We start from the raw sequence: 23,131 nt of genomic DNA, 5'->3' as shown, positions 1-23,131 counted from the left end.
GGTAGATCGAACCCATTTCCTTGTCATATGCAAAGCCCTCAAACAATTTAATGCAGTTTATTTTGTGTATCAGGCCTTCAAATGTGGATGTGATTAGCTTTGCCCTTTCCGCACGCATGCTTTGAAGTCAGTCTAAATAGACTTCTGATAGTTCAAAGTCCCTACACGCGAACTTTGACCACTCGCACGCACGATCGTGTACTCTACAAGCGTTGTGGGCAATGTGAACGCAAGAAGCACGGGGTAAAATCATAGCTGCCCATTTATACAAATTTTTCGCTAGCATTGCCAATTGCGATTGCGATTCACAAATGTTTACGATTTTACAAATTCTGCGGGAAGTTTTGAGAAAAATGCTGTTCGCGAAAAAAAAGTTTCGTTCGTCGGACACCGAACTTCCTATTGGATATGTCCCTATGGTGAAGGGGTGCAAGAATGGCGCTTGCTTCGAGCAAGTTGATACGACTTACTGACGCAGGCGAAATCTACAAGAGCAAAATCCCTGAAAAACTTCATGTGATGTAAAAATCAATGCGTTGCTTGGCATTCTCGGTTGTTCCAGCTTTACTCCTGCTGCTTGTGTAAGGTGTCTAAAGCTAAGCCATTATTATTAAAGTGCGTACGTATCACCCAAAAAGCATGTACTCCAGGGTAGCGCTTTTTAAATACAGTCTGTCGCCCCTTCTTACTAGTATGATACCCCAAGAATTTGCATGAATGTTAAAGTTCGATGGTTTTCAGGTAGGGTAAGACGGTTGGTGTCGATGACAAGGTGTCTACTTAGTTTTTCACTTAGCTGCAAGCATCGATTCTCACTGCCCATGGTCCATCGCTAGAAGAGCCTGGCGCTTATCTCGCACCCGACCTCAATAAAAGAAGCACTCTCTCTCAACACGCTCAGATTTATATGCACATAAACGAGGAGCATCTGCGGTATGAACCAATGCCAGAACGCTCTCGCACAACAAACTTCGTATGTGTTTGAGTCTGCTCATTCATCGCCCCACCTCTCACTTCTCACTTACCCACACCGCTCTCACAAGTCTGTCTAGGCGTAATTGCTCCGAGCTTATGCAAGAGTATTGCCTCTCTCAAACGACGAAATTCAGTTCTTCTAGAGTCCATGTACACACTAAGACAAAAGAGAATAAACGGGTTGCGGCTTTTAGTCTTTTGGCGGGCTTAGTGGGCTGCCACAGATTTCGAACCAGTTTGTGGCTAATTGCGGGATAAACTGCCGCAATCTAACGGCCCGCTCACAGTAACGGCGTCAGCATCGGCGTAAACTGGTGTCTCGTGTGAACAGCAACGATTATCTTTTAATGCAAGCAAAAAAAAGCAAGAGGAGGATCCTGCTGGCCACACAGGCGACTGCTGATATGTGAGCGACAGCCAGCAAGTAGAGGGGCGGAGGGGCCTTCCATAAAAAGAGAAAGGGACAAGAGAAGGTTTAGAGCGATGTGAAAATTAAAGAGGGACCATGTGGTACATTTACAGCCTTTGCAATATCGACTGTCAGCGCGATTTAATCTGGACATATGTGGGACACATCGAGAGTGTATGTCATCTGGGGGCAAAGATGGGTCATTGTTTCCTTGTGCCCAAGGGCTAGTTTCGATAGTGCTTCGTTGCAGAAATATGCAGCGTCCTTACATTTGTTCGGGGGCCAGTGCGGAGACGTTTCTGAAGTGCGCACACATCTGGCCACCTCCTCACCCAAACTTCATATCGCATTCGCCAATACCTGGCATACACTGATCTGGGCGTCACTGGCGCGTCGTCTACCTTAGCGAGACGCGCCAGCAGAGGAGAAAAAGGGAAATTGCTTATTGTGTGAATTGTTTCGGTGCCAGAAGCTTTTTATTCGGAATAATACTCGCTTTTTCCAAAACCCGACGCGAGCCAGCCAACGACGCCAACGTTCCATTTCTTTTACGTATACTTTTATTTGTTATTTATTGATACGTAACTGCAGCACATAAGGGCAGCATCACCAAAGACGATCAAGAAGACAAAGCGGTGCAAATTGATAATTGCCGTCACTTAGATCACTCTTTGACTAGCGCTGAAGATATATCTCGTAAATAGCGGTGTACTCGAGTTACACGTAACAACATTGGTGGAGGGTCGGCTGTGAAACGCTCGTAAAGGACGATATCGAGCCTTCGTGCAGTCCTTGCGCTTCCCTTGTCATTCATGTGAAAACCATGGATGCAATGGGGCAGAAATGTGTAGATTATCACCATTAGAACAAAATTGCAAAGAAGGACATTTGCACTTTGCCGCGTAGTAATGACACCCTAAGACTGCCTCTTTGATGTAACCTACATTTCCTACATCACTTTGCGGTCGATTTGCTGGAGGATTGCCATTGATGGAGTGGGCTGCAGAAGACTGCCCTTGACGCCCTTGATGGTATCCATCAGCTCAAGGTGGTGCCATTTGGTCTTTTAACGCGCCTGCTACTTTTGAATGAGTGATTGGCTCTTTGCTTCAAAAGTTCAAGTTTTCGATGTGTTTGTGTTACGTAGACTGCGTGAGTGCTTTCTTCCCTACGTCATAGGCATCTCGCTCACCTAGCAGTGATTCTTGTTGGCTTGCGGAGGGTTGGCCTCCAGTTCAAACCCTCGAGGTGTCACCGTTGTTGCCGCCAAAATACTGTCCTTCGCCACCCTATGGATGCTACGGGCTTGCGTCTGGACCTGCACTATAACGTGCACAGGAAGATCTTGCCTTTTTTCAATGTCTGCCACTGTGGAATTGCCCTTTTTATGTGTTTATTGAATGCAACTAGAGTGTTGAATATGAAGATCTACTTTAACGCAACACTCAGTGCCAAGAAAATTATTGCGTCATGTATACACCGAAAGAAAAAATGCAAGGCTGACGCGATAGTTAATCAAAAAAAGTGGCTGATCCTTTCTATGGAAGAGTATACTAACAAAAAACACTAGATTTTTAGCGCAAACATGAAAACAAAAGTTAGTGTTTCGAATTATTAAGTAAAAAAAACGAAAATGCTGAGCCCTATTCATAGCGCAACAATACTTCCTTGCCTTATGCCACGTGAAGACTATGGGCCAATAGCAAACATTCTAGTTCGCAGCAGCCTTATAATTTGTTTCTACAAGTGTTTTGCACAAGATTTGGTAGATTTGTATAAAGGCGACCATGTTTCTGAGTCATCGGAAGAAGTGCCTAAACCTACAGGTTCTCATTGGCCATTTGCTCTGGCTACTCGAGGAGCCGCGGAAATATTTTTAGGGAAGCCTGAAACTAGCGAGCATCTTCTACATTTTTACTAGGTCACGCTTAATTTGAATATACTCAAAGAACTAAGAAGGTAGCTCACCTTTGCACAGCTACTATATGACCAATCGATAATCATGAAGGCATATGCCATTTGTGGGTAGGCTTCTGGATCTACCTGGTATTTGATTGCCGACGATGGCCGTTGCAAATACAAATTTTGTCGTGACGCCACGTCAGGAGTTATTTTCGGGAGTCTGTTAGCCATGTGGTTTCATTATATAAATGCGAAAAACCGATACATACGAGCTTCCATTTTTAACAGAACCCATGAGCAAAAGTATATGGACCACAGGCCCACACAAAAATTGACTTACTCGTAATTGAGATGCGCACACTGAAATTGACGAGTGTGTTTGAAAGTTCGCATTGCCAAGTTTTGACCACAGTGCTAAATTTAATGTTACAATCATAGGCGAAGAAAAAAATACATTTATCGCAGCGTTGCTGGGGTCCGCATACTTCTGCTCGGAGGAGTACACCCTACCACCAATCTTTACGGACCGCGGGATCTAAAAAAGAATTATATTACTGTAAATGCAAATACTAGGCTGCGGTGTGAGGCTCCGCAGATATTCAGCTTTTTCTCACATTTCGTGTTCCGTATTATTCGTGGCCGAGTGTACATGCAAGAGTATTCACTTCTCTTACCTCGCAAGCCCATGCTTGGCTCACGCGTGTGTTCGCTTTACGATTGTCTGAATTTTAAAGAAAAAAATACTAGGATTTTGAGACCACCTTCGCTACAGCCATGCGGTTATCAATACGATCACTAGTAAGGACAATTTTCTCTTCGTACATCGCCAAGGCGTTCTAGCGTGACATCACAGCAATAGCTGGACTCCAAATCTGCTATCCTCATAGCGCACTAAAATCGTCTTGGTTACAGCAGTGACATGAATTATCTTCAGTGGACCGCATGTCTATTCCACATTATTTTATACGCTATTCTTCAGCAGACTATCGTGTAGTCTAAGCGAGACAGCCTATACTGCTGGAGCCCCACTGGACAAGGCATGTGGTGGCATCGTGGGCTTTCTGTGGTGGATTTGGTTCCTCCGTCTTGATGACCCGGTGCCCATTACCCGCAGAAAAAACTCGGGCAGCTGCTTCGAGATCCTGTTCATCAAAAGATCTTGGGTGGCCTGAAATAATAAGGAAGTAATAACTTATTCAAACATTTATTTACAATGCCCACGAACGTCCCTAAAGCCAGAATGCTGGCACGCACATAAATTGAAATCCAAAAAGAAGACACAAAAATCACTGCAGGGGAGTCTGTACTGTACACTCCGTTTCTTCCCGCCCGTATTTCCGCTAAACGACACTACATACTGCCGGGGAATTTATTAATAAAGAAAACAATGAATAAAAAGAACAACTGGGAAAAAACGTGCCTACAACAAAGTGCAATATCAATACAAAAGAAAAAGTTGGAGAAAGGCAGATAAGCAATGCGTCTAACAATGACACAGCAAGCCCAATCTGGGAATAGAACGATGACAGAACGTTATCAAAATGATCAAGATCATAAAAATAACCGTTTGAAAGACTCAATATTCTGTGGGCGGTTCATTTTTTCGTGATGACAGGCAGAAACATGGAAAGATCTTTGCTCTCTGGTGATATTGCGCGGAAAACGAAAATGATACAACTAAGGAGTTCGGGGCAGGTGGCGATACTGTGAAGAAGCTGGAAACGAAAGCAAAGGTCAGCACGTTTGCATCTGCAACGAAGTAAGGGCAATGACAACAATCCGACAGTGGTGGAACACGGTCCAGTGTCTGTGTTAGCAAAGCGATGATGGGATGTGCTAGAAAATTTTTCTGGAAACGACCTGTAATGTTACTCTTGGATCTAGAAAAGCCATTCCAGACGACGGACGCGTGTTCAAATTGAGTAAGAAAGTTTTGTTGCGTACAACTTGTGGAACGGTGTGAGGGACTTCACTTCCTTCTACAGTCTGAAAACAGAGCCGACAGAGCGCATACCTCGCATTGCAACGTGTTTAGTGTGAGCAAAAAAAGCTTAAAGTTGTATCGAAATGCAAACCCAAATAGTTGATCTCACAGACTTTGAACAATCGTACCAAATCTACAGAATAAGAAAATGCTTGCTGTTTTACGTGTGAAAGTCATGACTTTGCTCTTAGCAGCATTCAAGGTAAGGATATCATGTTTGCATCAAGGAGGTTAAAGAACTGCTAGAGTGGAAACTATGTCCCAAAGGTGAAGCTGCACAGGACGGGCACGGTGAAATCATAAATAAACGATAAAAATGTTGAAGAAAGGCTTTTCGCACACTTCTCACGAGTTAGTCAACCTCCTCAGTTAATAACGGCTTGTTTTACCCGACAGATATTTATCTACGTGCATGTCTTTATTACTGGTTTTAATATCCTGGCATAACGTATTGGGGAGAACGTCATCAACATTCAGAAGAAATTACTAGCTTTGTTGGGAACAACCAGCTTTTATTTTTCTAATTAGCATAGCATTACAATAACAGAGCCAAATCAAATAATCTCTAACCGGACATCACCCCACAAAGCTTTTTCTCAGGTGAAGGAGGGCCAAGCATTGGCCTCCCCTCTTTTGGTAAGGAGAAACCGGACCTTTCACTCTAGCTGTTTTCCTTTAACCTGCCTAGTTTGCACCATATTTTCCCGTTTTTATTCTAGACAAAGAAAACAGATCCAACTGCAGGGCAACGCAATCATCAGCAGTGTCAACTTTCTTCACAACATTTGTGCCACTGGCTTGCAGAAGGAAAGATGAGTTTTTAACAGCGGAAAGAACGTCATTATTAAACATGTTTAAGAGGAGTGATCCTAATACTGATCCTTGAGGGGCGTCACAAATTGCCATGTGAGAAGACCTTTGGCCATTGGCGTTAATATACCATTATCTATGAAGAACATAATTGCGAAGGAGATTGACAACTGAAGAGTCAACAACATAGTGTGTAAGCGTTGATCAGAAGCAGTGAGTGGCTGAATACATCAAATGCTTTGCTGAAGTCAGAGTAAATGGTGTCAACGTTTCCTCTTCAAAGTGCTGGCGCAGAGATCTGTGTCATCAAACATGCAATATTTGTGATAGTGGAGCGGTCCGTGAGAAATCCATGCTGATTCGTAATCAGTGACTCCTTTACAGTAGAAGACAATATACCGGGTGTTTCAGCTATAATGACGAAGTGCGCCGTGCAGAGCTTCGCAGCTGGATCGTCAGCGCTACGCAAGTGCTGCTCGGGCTAGGCGTTGTTCCTGGTGTGAATGGCTAAGCCTACGCTGTTACGTCTTCCAATCGGCCTCATTCGTGTCGCCCACAGCAGTCTCGGACTTCTTTGTCATAATTGGTGGAGGTTTGCTGGGTCTCTTGTAATCCTGCAACTACGCAGCTGGACTCTCCCTGCCATCATGACTACCGAAACCACCACGTCTCCCCACCACCTGCTCCCTAGTCCAATGTGTGCCTCCGAACGCTCCGTCAGCGGGACCCTCCCATCTTCAGCGGCACTGACGACCACGACGTTGATGACTGGTTCTCATCTTGTGAACACGTCAGTGTGAATAACAATTCGTGAAATCGTGAACAACAATGGCATCGTGAAATTGACCACCGCCCTTTCTACCTCACCGGAATAGCCCACTTGTGGTTTCGAAACCACGGAAGCGAACTCCCAAGCTGGACTGTGTTCAAGATGAAGTTCAGCGAGGTCTTCGGCCACCCTGCTGTTCGAAAGCTTCGTTCCTAACAGCGTCTACAGTCTCACTGTCAGAAACTTGGTGAGGAATTTACGAGCTATATCGAATATGTCATCGACTTCTGTAAACGGGTCGATGCATCAATGACCGAGCGCAATAAAATCAAGCATATATTGAAGGGTATCGACGAGGACGCGTTTCAGATGCAGATTTCGAAGAGCTCCTCTATGGTTGCCCAAGTTATTAAGCTGTGTCAAAGCTATGCCGAGCTCCTCCGACAACGCCTCGCCACCCGCCGCCCTGTTACACATCAGGAATCGTTGTCCGGCTTGACCTCTACTTTTGAATATCCCACCCTCCTCTCGCAGATCAAGGCTTTTGTGCGGGAAGAAACTTCTCACGAGCTCTCCCTCATCTACAACCCGCTGGAGTCAAGTTCGTCCCTCAATCGGACCCCACCACACGTACGTTATACAAGAACAAGTGTCCGAGGTCCTTCCACAGGAGCGGGTGCCTCAGGTCATCGCACCATTGGCTTACGCAGACACCGTCGCAGGACCGCGATAACTGACGTTCCGGGTTCCGCCTCCGATGCCTAGCCCTGTTTTCACCTCCACGCCGACACAATATCCAGTCCATCGAGTGATCTATCGCTGGCGCACTGCGGACAATCGGCCCATCTGCTATTTCTGTGGTCTTCTCGGACACGTCCCACGCCTATGCCGCCGCCATCCACTTCAACCACGTGACGCCCCACGCACAGCTGCGTACGACCATTTGTTGTCTTACGCTCCAGACCGCGAATTACAACTTCCCCGCCCAAGCCTTCGACCAGTTTCTTCTGGCTGTCGTTCTACTTCTCCGCGTCGTCGCTCGCTCTCCCCGATTCGTCGACGTCCCTCTACCCCTGACATGCAAAACTAAGCGGCGCAGTTCCTGAGGCAAGAACTGCGTCATCGTCGCCAAGCTCATGCCCTCTACTTTCGCCGCCAAACATTATTAATGTCGCTGTTGAAGGTGTTTCTGTTCTTGCCCTCATTGACACAGGTGCCGCCACATCTGTAATTGGCGAAAACCTATGCCGCTCAATAGAACAGTCACGACGCCTTTCTTCGGTCCATTACTCCGCACGCCCACAGCACAGCACGTCCAGTCAGTGGCTGCGTGTACGCCAGACTTGAAGTTCAAGGAGTGATCTGCATAGCCGAGTTCGTCATTCTTCCCCACTCCTCACGATATTATTTTAGGTTGGGATTTTCTCTCCCGTCACCAAGCTGTCATTGATTGCTGCCGTGCAGAAGTCGCCTTCTCTTCGCTTGGCAATGTCATATCTGAAGAAGTTTCGCTTTCCTGCGCCAAGTTGTCCCTCACTGACTGCATCCAGATACCTCCGCATACATCCGTTCTGGCACCTGTATCGTGTTCTGTTACCTCCGACTCCATCGTAAATTTCGCGCCTTCCACTGCTTTCGCTCCTCGCCACCGTTCACCACTCCCAACTGCGCTGCTTGGTCTTCAAGCTGGTGCGACTCACTCACCTTCCTGTATACAACCACTTCCCATTCCCGATTACGTTGCTTCGCAGCGAATCTCACGGCACTGTGGAGCCTTACGACACTCTTACCACGTTGCAACTTCCTGATGGATCGTCAAAGGATCCTCTACTGTAGTCCCGTAGCTGCCACATCGCCTGAAGACGTTTTCAGCCACGTCATCGACAACGCTTCAAACCCTAAGCAACGACATGACCTCCGTCTCCTCGACAAGTTTCGTCCTGATTTTGACAGTCATAGCACATATCTGGGCTGAACGACGACAATATATCATCGAATTGACACTGGTGTTCACTCACTGCTACGGCAGTGACCATACCGCGCATCGCCGACAGAATGCCGCGTCATTGATGAACAAGTAAATGAAATGCTAAAGCCTGGTGTCACTCAACCGTCCGACAGTCCATTTGCATCGCCATTTTTTTAGTTAAAAAAGACTATGGCTGGATCCGATTTTGCGTGAACTACCGTCGCCTAAACAAAATAACCCGAGAAGATGTTTCTCCATTGCCGCGGATCTACGACGCCCTGGACTGCTTGCAAGATGCAGAGTTGTTTTCGTCTATCGATCTACGCTCTGGTTATTGGCAAGTGCCAATGGCAGCAGACGATAAGCCAAAAACTGCTTTCATCACACCAGATGGGCTATACGAATTTCGTGTGATGCCATTCGGCATTTGCAACACGCCCGCGACATTTGAGCGCATGATGGATACAATTCCCCGAGACCTCAAAGGGAACACGTGCTCGTGTTATTTGGATGATGCAGTAGCGTTCGCACCAGATTTTCCTACTCACCTTCATCACATGAAGCAGGTTTTACGCTGTTTCAGTGACGGTGGCCTCCAACTAAACTTTAAAAAATGTCACTTTGGGGCACGCAAGATGACCATTCCCAGACATGTCGTGTCGAAGGATGGTGTTCTTCCTGTTGCCGCGAAGCAACTTTGCTGTTGAAGAATTCCCGAGGCCCACGTCTTTAACAGACTTGCGCAGTTTCATTGGCCTCTGTTCGTACTTCCGCCCCTTCATTCGAAATTTCGCTTCGATTACGGCACTGCTCACAGAGCTTATTCGGGGAGACCCCAATCTCCGCGTAGTCCCTGGCTTGCGACCCACCATGGTTGCTCAGTTGCTATGGGGTTAAGCTGCTGAGCGCGAGGTCGCGGGATCGAATCCCGGCCACGGCGGCCGCATTTCGATGGGGGGGGGGGGGGGGGGAATGCGAAAACACCCGTGTACTTAGATTTGGGTGCACGTTAAAGAACCCCAGGTGGTCGAAATTTCTGGAGGCCTCCACTACGGCGTGCTTCATAATCAGAAAGTGGTTTTGGCACGTAATTTGCCACGTAATTTGTTTGCTTGTTTATTTGTTTATTAAAGTACTTTCCAGGCCAGACGGCGTTACGGAAAGGAGTCGTGTACATGAATAACAGAGGCATACATGTGTAGCGATAACGTTTCAACACAACGTGTTGCTTACGGCTGTTTGAATTATGCTTTTCAGAAGGGTTGAAATCCGGGCCAGTTGGTACATAGTTCAAGGAAAAAAACCAGTCACAATACACAAAGGACAACGGGAGAGCTTCACACCACCATTGACACCCAATTATGCTACTGAAGCGAACAAGAGGACTGAAAGTCGAACAGCCTGCGTTTCTTCTCTATGTAATGATTGTAGTGATAATATCTAAGCGTGTTCCAATCAATTCCAGCTGCATTACGATCACCCAATAAGATTATTATGTGCTTGCTACGGGAATATATTAGACGTTTCATGCAAGAGACAGCTTCATTAAGCAAGAAAGTGAACACAATCAGCTGTACACAGAAAGATCGAATTAGCATTTTTTCCGCAACGTGCTAGGCTGACTTCTACCCAAATTGATACCCGTATAGTTTCTATGTCGTTGCGGCGAACAGCAAGGGGGAACCAGTTTGGGAACAGGAAAGCTGCGGCGAGCACGCGATAGGGTCGTTTTCACTAGGCTTAACATCATGCTGTGCTAGGTTACACAAACTGCAGCAAAAGGAGCGGGATCCGGACTTCGAAAACTCCAGTTCGTCGTCTGGACAGATTACACACTCTACGCGCACGAGTTTCTCCCACATTTCACAGTGAAATAACTGAAGTCTTCCGTAGAACAAGGCACAAGTAGAGCAAGCATGCGTCCTTATTTGGTGCCATGCTGCGTGTCTATAGTAGTAGTAGTAGTAATAATAATAATAATAATAATAATAATAATAATAATAATAATAATAAATTTTGATTATAGTGCCCAGAAACAGCTATAGAGCCTTCGTATTGTTCCACTTAAAGAATAATGCGCGAGACAAAGTATGCAGAAAAAGAAAATGTGGTAGACGAAACAATGCCAAATCGAGAAACAAATGAGGAAACAAAAAACAAGGAGGCGGGCGTGAAAGGAAGCTGACAACACAACATGACTATCTACATTTATGCAAAACGCAGTGAATTCTGAAATATGGTAACACAGGCAGAATACTTGTCACAATCTTCTTTGAGTCGAGCAATAGGACAGTCTCTTGTTCACCAAGGTGCCACAGAAAACACGTAATGCTGCCTAATATATTCTTGTGGCACGGAAAATGACGCATCATTAAGAAGTTCTGTGCATGTAAAACGCTATTGGCCGCCTTATATAGGAGCGAAAGCTGTGATTTAATAGGTCTTGATAGTAGAGGCATGAGTTGACGTATATTTGAGAGGGCTAGAGTATGGTCGCCAAAACATCAATAACGCTAATAATAACAATAATGTATAACAATAACAATAATAATAATAATAATAATAACTTGGGAGGTCTTTTTGGACCGAACGCTAATGACTGACTTCAAGGAAAGATACAATCAAGGGCAACGCGTGCTACATTTGGTCACGTTGGCTTTTGACGGTATAGCAGCGCAGGTGGGCGAGCTAGGGGCCGAAGCAAATGGTTAGCTACCTACTGATCTCATTGATGAGAAAGTGATAACCGCAAATCCAATCTCGTACTCCCAAATGCGTTCAGGACGCCCTGCCATCATTACATGGCTCGTAGTTTTTCAGTCCAAGGTGAATGCCCCAAGAACGCTTCCTCCGTAGTAGAAGTTACGAAATGTCTTCTTGACCTTATCAAGAATTGGCAGCGACAAAGAGGACCCATGCGTAACAGTATTGCAACAAGCTGAAGAATAAAATTGGAGGACGCTTAAGCTTCGCCTTCAAGAGTGGAACGCGACAGCGTTCCCGTCGACCCGCCAAGGGGTGTAAGACCATGGGCTACGGCGCAGCGACTACGCGCCCCGCATAGGACGCGGTGAGCGTCGAGCAACGCAGCGTTCGGCGCGACAACGAAATGTGCGCCTGAGCAAGCGACGCACGCCTGAGCCTTAGAAACAGCTCGTTTCTAAGGCAACAACGCGTTCACTAGAGGCGCATTTGTACCGTTTTGAACCATCGAACTCGTGGATCAGCGGTAACGTCTCCGTCTCACACTCCGGAGACCCTGGTTCGATTCCCACCCAGCCCATCTTGCAAGTTGTTTTTTATTCATGAGGTGCCTGCTGGGATTTATCGCTCACGGCCAACGCCGCGGACGCCGACGCCGACACCGACACCGACGCCGACGACACCGGCTTTTCTGCGACACGAGCTCCTTAACGCTATCGCGTTAAAAACTGGCTGTGGCTTAGCTAAGGTTAAGCCCAGGATGCGAAGCATACTAGCCTTTATTTTAACGCGATAGCGTTAAGGAGCTCGTGTCGCAGAAAAGCCGGTGTCGTCGGCGTCGGCTCAGGCGTGCGGCGCTTGCTCAGGCGCACATTTCGTTGTCGCGCCGAACGCTGCGTTGCTCGACGCTCACCGCGTCCGATGCGGGGCGCGTAGTCGCTGCGCCGTAGCAAAGCCACCTAGAAACAGTCTCTGTAGCACGCCGCAACCTTCGCTTCTTATTCCAACGAGCAGCTCTGTCTCCAGGAGACGTCTCACCTCGTGAGCGTCTAGCAGAGGCAAGCGCAGCTGCTTATATACCGCCGCGACGCCGCGAGCGACGGCGCGAGTTGGGGCCCCGTTTCTCCTCTGTCGTGACGTCATGGTGTCACGTGGTCAGCCTTGAAGGTGACGCCGCGAGCGACGGCGCGAGTTGGAGCCCCGTTTCTCCTCTGTCGTGAAGTCACGGTGTCACGTGGTATTGAAGGCGACACCGCCGCGCCTGAGGAGCTGGGTTGAGCTCTAGTAATATGCTTCGCATAATACCTTTCCATGGGATTAATGTTTTAGAGTATCTACGCCATACCCGCACCGAAGAGAATCCAACTGCGTAAAAGTATCTGGGGTTTATATCTCTCTATTGTTCCTTTCCATATATTTCCCTCAACCTGAACAGCAGTATCCTTTGTATTAACGCGATAGCGTTGATGGCCCCGTGTCGATAAAATCTGGTGCCAGCGTGTTGCGTCGGACATCGTTTAACGAAAAATCATTCTGAACCACTGCCACGCAGGCCCTCCGCGTGGCGCAGAACCATTAGTGAACTAATTGAATTCCTCAAAGTTCAATATGCCGGAAAATTTATAAAGTATAACATAATCACAACCTACTGGAATGATAGTGTGAGACTGCAATTCGAATATACCAGAAAACCATGTTCTGTTACGCGAAAACTCAAGCATAAACCTGTTTTCTAGCGTTTCTACCATATATAGTTGCGCGCCGCACTCGGTTCCTTGCAACAACACCATCCAGATGGCGTTCGCCTCCGCGCATCCGCGGCACACACAAGAGGTGGCGTTTCCAGCAGAAAGCTCGCCCGCTCGCCTTCGTGCAAAACGTTCGCCGCCAGCCTTTACCGGTAAATATTGCGGTTACATAAACTGGAGTTGCCGGGAAGCGTGAGAAGCAGTCAGAGATCTTTTAATGCTATAGCATTCCACTCTTAAAGGGTAAGCCTGAGCGTTCTCCGAATTTTTTTGTCTACTTAGGCAAGGTTTGCGTGCGGCATACGGCTATGGGGTGCTCATCTCGTCATTTTTTTGCGATAGGAAATATAAGGACATTCCAGGCGCAATTCTGTCATCGGCATCGCCGTTGCCGTGATGTTCCGTACAACATCAAAGGACGGTAACATCACAGCCGCGCGCCGTATGCTGAAGCAAGGTTTCAGTACGGGCTAGTTGGTATTCCATGGTATAAATCGTCACTTCCAGCGCATACATAGACGGAGGACAAAAAAGGACGACGAAGACAAGCGCTGACTTCCAACTGATTTTTATTTTCAGGAACACACGTATATACCCTGAAACACCAAGACAAAAGCGCCCTCTACAAGCAGCAACCCGACATGAGAATGCATTCAGAATTTATTACCTAAGATGAACGAGAGCGCATGTGCGATCTCAGGAAAACCAGTTCTTTGTCTGTTAGTGCGATTGATGGCTTACTAACCGAGTCGCCGTCGGCAATCGCTGCAGCTTCAATGATAATTCTGGTACTTTCATTGGAATGCCTAGCTACGATAGTCGTCTCCTCAAAAATTGGGACGCAGCCGCATTGTGCGCAGTGAACACCTAGGAAGCCTTCCCGCCCTTTATTGCTGTGTTCTTGTAACCTAACGTTGAGACATATACCAGTCTGTCCTATACAAGACCTACCATATCTCAGGGGAATCTTATACACTACACCTTTCGAACAACCTGTAAACATCTTCCTATGATTAATGCTGCAAATACTACGTTTCTTAGCAGCAGGATTGGTTCTGACACAAAGCTGGGCCAGTTTTCTTGGAGCAGAGAAAAGAACGTCGATACCTGCTCTTTGTCCTATTTTTCTTAAGTTTCTGGGATATTCCATGGACATACGGGATAACAGCTGTTTTTTTACTTCGTTCATGTACCTGAGACTCAAAGCTGTGAGGATCGGTGCTAAACTTATTATACTATCACTTATTATATTATCATGTTATCATTTGATAGAACCCAGTCTCAGTGCGCAGATAGCTCGGTTGAGGGCTACAGGGTACCCGAGCAACCCTCTGGTCTCAGTTTCGGAAAGCCTGCGTAATAAGTTTAGCACCGATCCTCACAGCTTTGACTCTCAGGTACATGAACGAAGTAAAAAAACAGCTGTTATCCCGTATGTCCATGGAATATCCCACAAACTTAAGAAAATAGGACAAAGAGCAGGTATCGACGTTGTTTTCTCTGCTCCAAGAAAACTGGCCCAGCTTTGTGTCAAAACCAATCCTGCTGCTAAGAAACGTAGTATTTGCAGCATTAATCAGAGGAAGAAGTTTACAGGTTGTTCGAAAGGTGTAGTGTATAAGATTCCCCTGAAATATGGTAGGTCTTATATAGGGCAGCCTGGTAGATGTCTCAACGTTAGGTTACAAGAACACAGCAATAAAGTGCCCAAAGGGCGGGAAGGCTTCCTAGGTGTTCACTGCGCACAATGCGGCTGCGTCCCAATTTTTGAGGAGACGACTATCGTAGCTAGGCATTCCAATGAAAGTACCAGAATTATCATTGAAGCAGCAGCGATTGCCGACGGCGACTCGGTTAGTAAGCCATCAATCGCACTAACAGACAAAGAACTGGTTTTCCTGAGATCGCACATGCGCTCTCGTTCATCTTAGGTAATAAATTCTGAATGCATTCTCATGTCGGGTTGCTGCTTGTAGAGGGCGCTTTTGTCCTGGCGTTTCAGGGTATATACGTTTGTTTCTGAAAATAAAAATCAGCTGGAAGTCAGCGTTTGTCTACGTCGTCCTTTTTTGTCCTCCGTCTATGTATGCGCTGTAAGTGACGATTTATACGCCGTATGCTGCATGTGCGAGTGAAGTGGGGCTGAGCAAGGCGATGCTGGCTCAGTCTCGCGCGCGCACGAGAGGAAAGCTAGGAGGAAGCGCGCCGTGTTCCGTCGCACGCAAGGCACCGGCAGCAGGGAAAGGAGGAGGGGGGGGGGGGGGGGGGGGCGTTTTACTCCGGTGGCCGCAGCGGATGGCGCGCCGCCCGGGCCCCATCTTGAAAGCGATCTGCGACGAGTACAGAGCCTAGGTTCACCGAGGGCTAATACCTTATGTGCGCTGTGTTCTCGCCGCTATACAGTTCGCAATGAAGCGATAGGCAGCACAAAGGTGAAATCGCTCGCTGTTGCTGCCACGCTTTCTCCCCCCAGCGCTTTTACAGCGAGTGTGCGCAGTCATCGAGTAAGTTGTGTTCACGTTTGCTTGTGCGCGCGTGGCACCATGTTTGTTAACTTAGTAAACGCATGTTCATAAGTATATACGGCCGATAAAATTACTATCCTTACTTCGTACAGCTGTCAACTAACTCGCTTTCGCAATCGGTGCTTCACCCTCAGGGCTAAACTATGAGTTTTTACATCTTTTTTGTTTGAAAATAATTTTTACATCTAGATAAAGTATATTTTTATGATACATGTCAATAGGCTCATTGAATGTTGTGCGCATACGGGTAATACATAACAGTGGTAATGTATAAGTACGAACACTGAGCGCTCCTATTTGTTTCGCCCAACTGTTGCGCTTGTTGCAGTGCCGTTCAGCTAGGTTTTCTTACGCGTTTACTACACGCAACGAATTCCAGCACGATTTCTTTCGAGCTCAACTTAGCAATGTTGGCAAATGCGAGAATAATTGTTTACATTAAAGGATGGTTAACGCGCGATACCACAAATGCGCGCCCATTTCTTCGGCGCAGTTTTCATCAACGTCCAAGGTGCAATAGCTGCTGGAACAGCTCCCGTCGTACCTGCGCGATCAACTTGGCGTGTCCCGAGTCTTCGCTCTCCGATGGTTGAACGAGAAAGCGGAAGGCGGTTAAGGAAGCGTTGTCCACTCGGGGTCCGGGCCACGAGATCTGCGCCAAGCGTACAAACATGGGTCGGTTATAGCAGGAATCAGTGAGCAACTAGTTTAGATAAAATTGTAAATGGGCACAATTATTGCGTTGCCGGCTATCCGCAGACGATGCATAGCTCGTTCGTCCAAGCACGACAACAGCAGGCATAAAAAATATTCAAACCTAAAAACATAAAAAAAGCATGCTGTCAATAACATTATCGGTATGTTCGGGTGACTGTATGCGAACGCCATTTACTATGTTTAGCAAGGTCTGCTCTAGATTTTTTGACCTAGCAATATTTTTTATTATTGTCTAACACTATTTTACTTATTACTGTTGCTTTTATATGTCAGTAAAAATCAGATTTCGTAACGAGGCTTAAATACACAATATAAAAACAAAAAAAACTGCAGCACAATGGTACATACTGCTCTTTCTGCGATTCAACATGAGTTAAGTAGCCTGGATTTTTAGGCCAGTTGGTGCAACATGACTGCGTGATAGTCCCAGTAAGTAGAGACGTGAGCACTTAAGGCACTGTCCTGTGCGTTTCCCTTTTTTTTTTTTTAGAAGTTGGCTCCTCTACTAGTTGGGACCATCAGACTGTGAACGTGAGTTAGACCACGCAGTCCATGAAATATTACAAAGGTAATATATCGTCGCACGCGTGCATAATATGCATCACATAGATATGATATTCCTCGCAGTAAACAAGGACAAGGACACACTAAGTGTTAACACAAGTATAGAATATCACTTTCAGTGAAGATTATTAAGTGCGACTGCCGACACGTCCGGCTAACTTTCTTTTAAACAGGTTACACCACGAACGGTCCTTGCCTTTGCTGACCCCGGCCGCCATTGTGTTGCCGAAAACATCGAGTAGCAAGTGCGACAGCACGGGCCACGTGCACGTCACTTTCCACTAGGCCACATACGCTGGATTTGAAAGGGCCAATGAGAGCCAAGCACGCAATTCTCTTTCGTGTCATGCTTCATTCTAGATACGCCTCTCCTCACAATTGCGTTCGCGACAAACTTGAAACATATGCTTCGTCCTCGTCGCATCGCTGCATCGAAGTTTCACAGTGTGAGTTCGCATTAACTTCTGCGTGCATTGGCCCATAGCTGGTGACCAATACAGTGCACAAGCGAAGACATTGCACGACACAGTCGTTCCTACTTGTGAAGGGCATGAGTCATAAACACTACACGAGGTTACGCGTCGCATGGGATGTAAATAAACACCAGCGTACGCATTGCGTAATGATTTATAGTAATAAAGCGTGTCCGTTAGAGCTCCATAATTTCTATCGATACCTCCATAGATTCATCAAGTCAATAAAGAAGTCTTTAGCTCATGTATACAAGTCCAGAGTAGGCACGCATCAAGAGGAACCAAACAGCGTATTGAGGACATAGAATATATCGAGGACATGGAAAAGTGGTGGCTCTGCCTTTTAAGTGACTTCGAACATTTGTTTCATTCAGTCCCACATGGAGAACTATTTGCGATTGATAGGATCTGCATCAAACAAAGGGGCATTTTCGCTTTGGAGATGGGTGCAGGCATATCTATCGGTAACCTTATGGCAATGCTGGAATTTTATCTTTGTTCTACTTTCGCTATTTATGAGCATCTTTATATTCAGCTTTATATTCAGCAAGATGCGCTGCAGTGACCATAGGAGGGTAAGAACTCAAATTAGCCTAGACCTGAGGAGAGAATGGAAGAAACTGGTACATAAGAAACCGATGAATGAGTTAGCGGTAAGAGGGAAAATAGAGGAATTCCAGATCAAGCTACAGACCAGGTATTCAGCTTTAACTCAGGCAGAAGACCTTAGTGTTGAAGCAATGAACGACAATCTTGTGGGAATCATTAAGAAGTGGGCAATAAAAGTCGGTGGTAACTCCGTTAGACAGTATACCAGTAAGCTATCGCAGGAGACGAAAGATCTGATCAAGAAACGCCAATGTATGAAAGCCTCTAACCCTACAGCTAGAATAGAACTGGCAGAACTTTCGAAGTTAATCAACAAGCGTAAGACAGCTGACATGTTCAATTCTATCCATATTATGGATAGAATTGAACATGCCCTCAGGAACGGAGGAAGCTTAAAAGCAGTGAAGAAGAAACTAGGAATTGGCAAGAATCAGATGTATGCGTTAAGAGACAAAGCCAGCAATATTGTTACGGAACAGCCGCCACAGTGTGGCTGCACTGAGGACGACGAAGACGACGTGTGTGCCAGTTTTGATATAGCGTCGCCATTTCAACCTCCGTGAGTTTACCTGTAACCGGCTGATGCGGACGCCATCGCTTGCGTTTTCTCTGTGTCCCAGTTGCTTCAAATCGGCAACGAGCAACGGCGCGATCCCTCATTACGAGCCCTCATCGACCATCTGGAGTCATCGCCTCGCTACGCCTCTCTCCGGATGTTTCTCCTTAAGGAGGGGACATTATACCGCCGCAATCTCGATCCACATGGCCTTGACCTTCTGCTCGTCATTCCATCGCACCTGCGTTCGACTGTCCTCCAGCAACTTCACGATGCTCCCTTGGCTGGACACTTGGGCGTCTCGCGCACTTCTAGCGCTTGTCCTTGTCTGTCTTCCTTGAGTCCGTGGTTTTATTTGCGCTAAGCTACTACTTCAAATACGCGCACATACGACCGTGTACACCGTCGATTCTTTTGGCCGGGTCTCGCCCGCTCCGTGCGGCGCTACGTTGCCGCTTGTGAGCCCTGTCAGCGCCGGAAGAAGCCCTCCACAGCTCCAGCTGGATGTCTGCAGCCTATCGACATCCCACCCAAACCCTTTTTCCGTGTTGGTCTAAACCTTCTTGGACCATTTGGTCCAATCGATCGCTACCGATTATGCTACGCGGTACGCAGTCACCAGAGCCCTCCCGACAAGTTGCGCTACTGACGTTGCTGACTTTCTGCTATATTACATCATTTTAGTGCACGGTGCTCCGCGCCAATTACTCACTGACCATGGCCGCAGCTTTCTGTCCGCAGTCGCCGAGGACATCCTCCGCTCCTGCTCGACAAAGCACAAGTTCAGCACGTCCTACCACCCACAGACCAACGGCCTAACGGAGCGCCTCAACCGGACCATCACCGACATGCTTTCCAAGTACGTTGCGACCGACCACCACGACTGAGATCTTCACTTACCATATATGAAGTTCGCGTATAATTCATCGCGTCATGACACCACCGGCTATTCACCGTTCTATCTCCTATATGGCTGAGAACCCGTGTTGCCCTCGGCCACACGTTCCGCCACTGAATACGCCCGCGACGCGATCGCACACGCCGACCACGCGCGCTCCCTTGTCGAGGCCTCAAAGGAGCATCAGAGATGCCTCTATGATTGCCACCATCGTGACGTGCACTTTTCTCCGGGTTCTATGGTGCTCCTCTGGTCACCCGTTCGCCGTGTGGGCCTTTCCAAAAAGCTGCTGTCGCGCTACACTGGCCCTTACCGTGTGGTACGACAAGTGACCGATGTCAAGTATGAAATCATTCCCACCGATCTCTCAGCGTCATCATCAGCTGCAAGTGACATCGTTCACATGGCAAGACTTAAACCCTACCACACACCTTTCACCGCGGATGTCTAGATTAAGCACCGGGACGGTGCTTCTACAGCCGGGGGTGATGCTATGGAACAGCCGCCACAGTGTGGCTGCACTGAGGAGAAGGAAGACGACGTGTGTGCCGGTTTTGATATAGCGTCGCCATTTTGGCCTCCATGAGTTTACCTGTAAATAAATTGTAAATAGTATTCGGCTTCAGCTTCACGTTACAATATCATTACTAATATGGAGGAGTTCTATAGAGATTTATACAGTGCCAGTGGCACCGACGACGATAATGGAAGAGAGAATAGTATAGAGGAATTCGAAATCCCACAGGTAACGCCGGAAGAAGTAAGGAAAGCCTTGGAAGATATGCAAAGAAGGAAGGCAGCTGGGGAGGATCAGGTAGCAGCAGATTTGCTGAAGGACGGTGGGCAGATTGTTCTAGAGAAACTGGCCACCCTGTATACGCAATGCCTCATGACCTCGAGCGTACCGGAATCATGGAAAAACGCTAACATAATCCTAATCCATAAGAAAGGGGACGCCGAAGACTTGAAAAATTATAGACCGATCAGCTTACTGTCCGTTGCCTACAAAGTATTTACTAAGGTAATTGTAAATAGAATCAGGAACACCTTAGACTTCCGTCAACCAAAGGACCAGGCAGGATTCCGTAAAGGCTACTCAATAATAGGCCATATTCATACTATAAATCAGGTCATAGAAAAATGTGCGGAATATAACCAACCTTTATATGTAGCTTTCATTGATTACGAGAAAGCGTTTGATTCAGTCGAAACCTCAGCAGTCATGGAGGCATTTCGGAATCATGGTGTAGACGAGCCGTATATTGAAAGATATCTATAGCGGCTCCACAGCCGCTGTAGTCCTCCATAAAGAAAGCAACAAAATCCCAATAAAGAAAGGCGTCAGGCAGGGAGATACGATCTCTCCAATGCTATTCACAGCATGTTTACAGGAGGTATTCAGAGATTTGGATTGGGAAGAATTGGGGATAAGAGTTAATGGAGAACAGCAGTTTACGATAGGTAGTGAAGCACTGGAAGTGGTTAGGAAATACTTCTACTTAGGACAGGTAGTGACTGCGGATCCGGATCATGAAACTGAAATAATCAGAAGAATAAGAATGGGATGGGGTGCGTTTGGCAGGCATTCTCAGATCGCCAGATTGCCATTATCCCTCAAGAGAAAACTTTATAACAGCTGTGTCTTACCAGTACTCATGTACGGGGCAGAAACCTGGAGGCTTACGAAAAGGGTTCTACTTAAATTGAGGATGACGCAACAAGTTATGGAAAGAAGAATGATAGGTGTAACGTTAAGGGATAAGAAAAGGGCAGATTGGGCGAGGGAGCAAACGCGAGTTAATGATATCTTAGTTGAAATCAAAAAAAAGAAATGGGCACGGGCAGGACACGTAATGAGGAGGGAAGATAACCGATGGTCATTAAGAGTTACGGAATGGATTTCAAGGGAAGGGAAGCGTAGCAGAGGGCGGCAGAAAGTTAGGTGGGTGGATGAGATTAAGAAGTTTGCAGAGACAACATGGCCAGAATCAGTACATGACCGGGTTAGTTGGAGAATTATGGGAGAGGCCTTTGCCCTGAAGTGGGCGTAACCAGGATGAAAATTATTATTATTATTATTATTATTATTATTATTATTATTATTATTATTATTATTATTATTATTATTATTATTATTATATTCAATTTAAAAGTATTTGCACCGGTTCGTTGTCTCTGCTATTGTTGTCTCTCATATTGACCTTGATTTGGCTTTGGCCTTTAACGATGCCAAGGTACTAAACGTTTTTAGGTCTGTGGACGATATTTTAGTGATTTTAAAATCTAATATATATATATATATATATATATACATATATATATATATATATATATATATATATATATATATATATATATATATATATATATATATATATATATATATATATATATATATATATATATATATATTGTCCCGATTCACAAGCAGCAGAAACTGATAAAAAAGGGGCAGGACACTTTAATTGCAGGCCAACTGAAAAACGATCGCGCAGGGACTTCCCCTTGACTGAAGCCATCGTATACACGGACGCTGCACTGCCTGCAGACGACGCCAGTAACACCTGTTATGCCACAGCATGGTACGACCAGACAAATGAAAATCAGAACCACCGCCATCATATATCAGCAGAAGCAATGTCCAGCACTCGCGCTGAGCTAATGGCCATCCTAGATTATTTGGAGTGGGCCCCCGCAACTTCGTCTCACATTGACCCTGTTCACCATCATGTGTACACAGACTCCCAGGCTGCCCATCGGACATGTCCTAATGTTATTTACGCAGATCCCGTACTGGAGAAGATCCGGCACCAGGCACGCCTGCTCCTCGAATGCGGTCACCATGTTACCATCCACTGGGTCCCTGCGCTCTGCGGTATCCCCAGGAAAGCGAAGGCTCACAGACTGGCGCGCGCTCATCTCTCTACGGCGCTAGCCAGAGCCTCCGATACTCCTTATTCTCTTCTAGCTACCACACGTGAGGTAGCAGACCCGATGGCAGACAAGCATGCGACAAAACAACGACGTGCCGCCTACCTCACAGCAGTGGCAATCCACTCTCTATACCGCCGCTTCCAGCGAAGGTATTCACACGGCGAGAGTCAGTCTTGCTTTGGAGAATTCATACAGGCACCCTCCTTACTCCTCACTTGCTGAACCGTTTCCACAGGGGTGGCACACCACCACCCGTAAGTGGGTTCTGTTCCATGTGCACATACCGTGCTGATCTAAACCACCTTTCTTGGGAGTGCACCCTCCACATCCCACCAAGGCTTCGTGCCCTGGCCACCATACAGCGGGACCCTGGCCTTCTTCTCTCCGGACTTGGGCTTGCCCGGATACCACGTTTCCGGACCATGCCATCGAGCTCTGGCGAGCACTGCGGCTGTTCCTCCAGGACCCGGCGGCACAACCCGTCGGCGATCGGCTCCGCGACAGCCACAAGCGTCATGCTGCCACCACTTAGCTGCCTCCAGGACGTTCGTTAAAAAAACGGAGGCAGCCTTACCCTTCCCCTTTT

At 46.8% G+C, this 23,131-nt stretch overlaps 1 protein-coding gene across 1 annotated transcript in view; it reads right to left on the bottom strand.

Moving 5' to 3' along the window:
* Positions 1-4,235: 4,235 nt before the first annotated feature.
* The window catches only part of LOC135901544 (uncharacterized), a 40,102-nt gene continuing 21,206 nt past the window's right edge, over positions 4,236-23,131 (bottom strand). Inside the window, exons 3-4 of the mRNA XM_070524588.1 lie at positions 16,339-16,446; positions 4,236-4,454 (exon numbers count right to left, since the gene is read on the bottom strand). Coding sequence (XP_070380689.1) covers positions 4,296-4,454; positions 16,339-16,446 — 267 coding nt within the window. The 3' untranslated portion in view covers positions 4,236-4,295. The remainder of the gene's footprint in view (positions 4,455-16,338; positions 16,447-23,131) is intronic.

This window comes from Dermacentor albipictus, chromosome 8, assembly GCF_038994185.2.
Source record: "Dermacentor albipictus isolate Rhodes 1998 colony chromosome 8, USDA_Dalb.pri_finalv2, whole genome shotgun sequence".
NCBI classification, from domain to species: domain Eukaryota; kingdom Metazoa; phylum Arthropoda; class Arachnida; order Ixodida; family Ixodidae; genus Dermacentor; species Dermacentor albipictus.
This window is presented reverse-complemented; position numbering and strand designations above follow the sequence as displayed.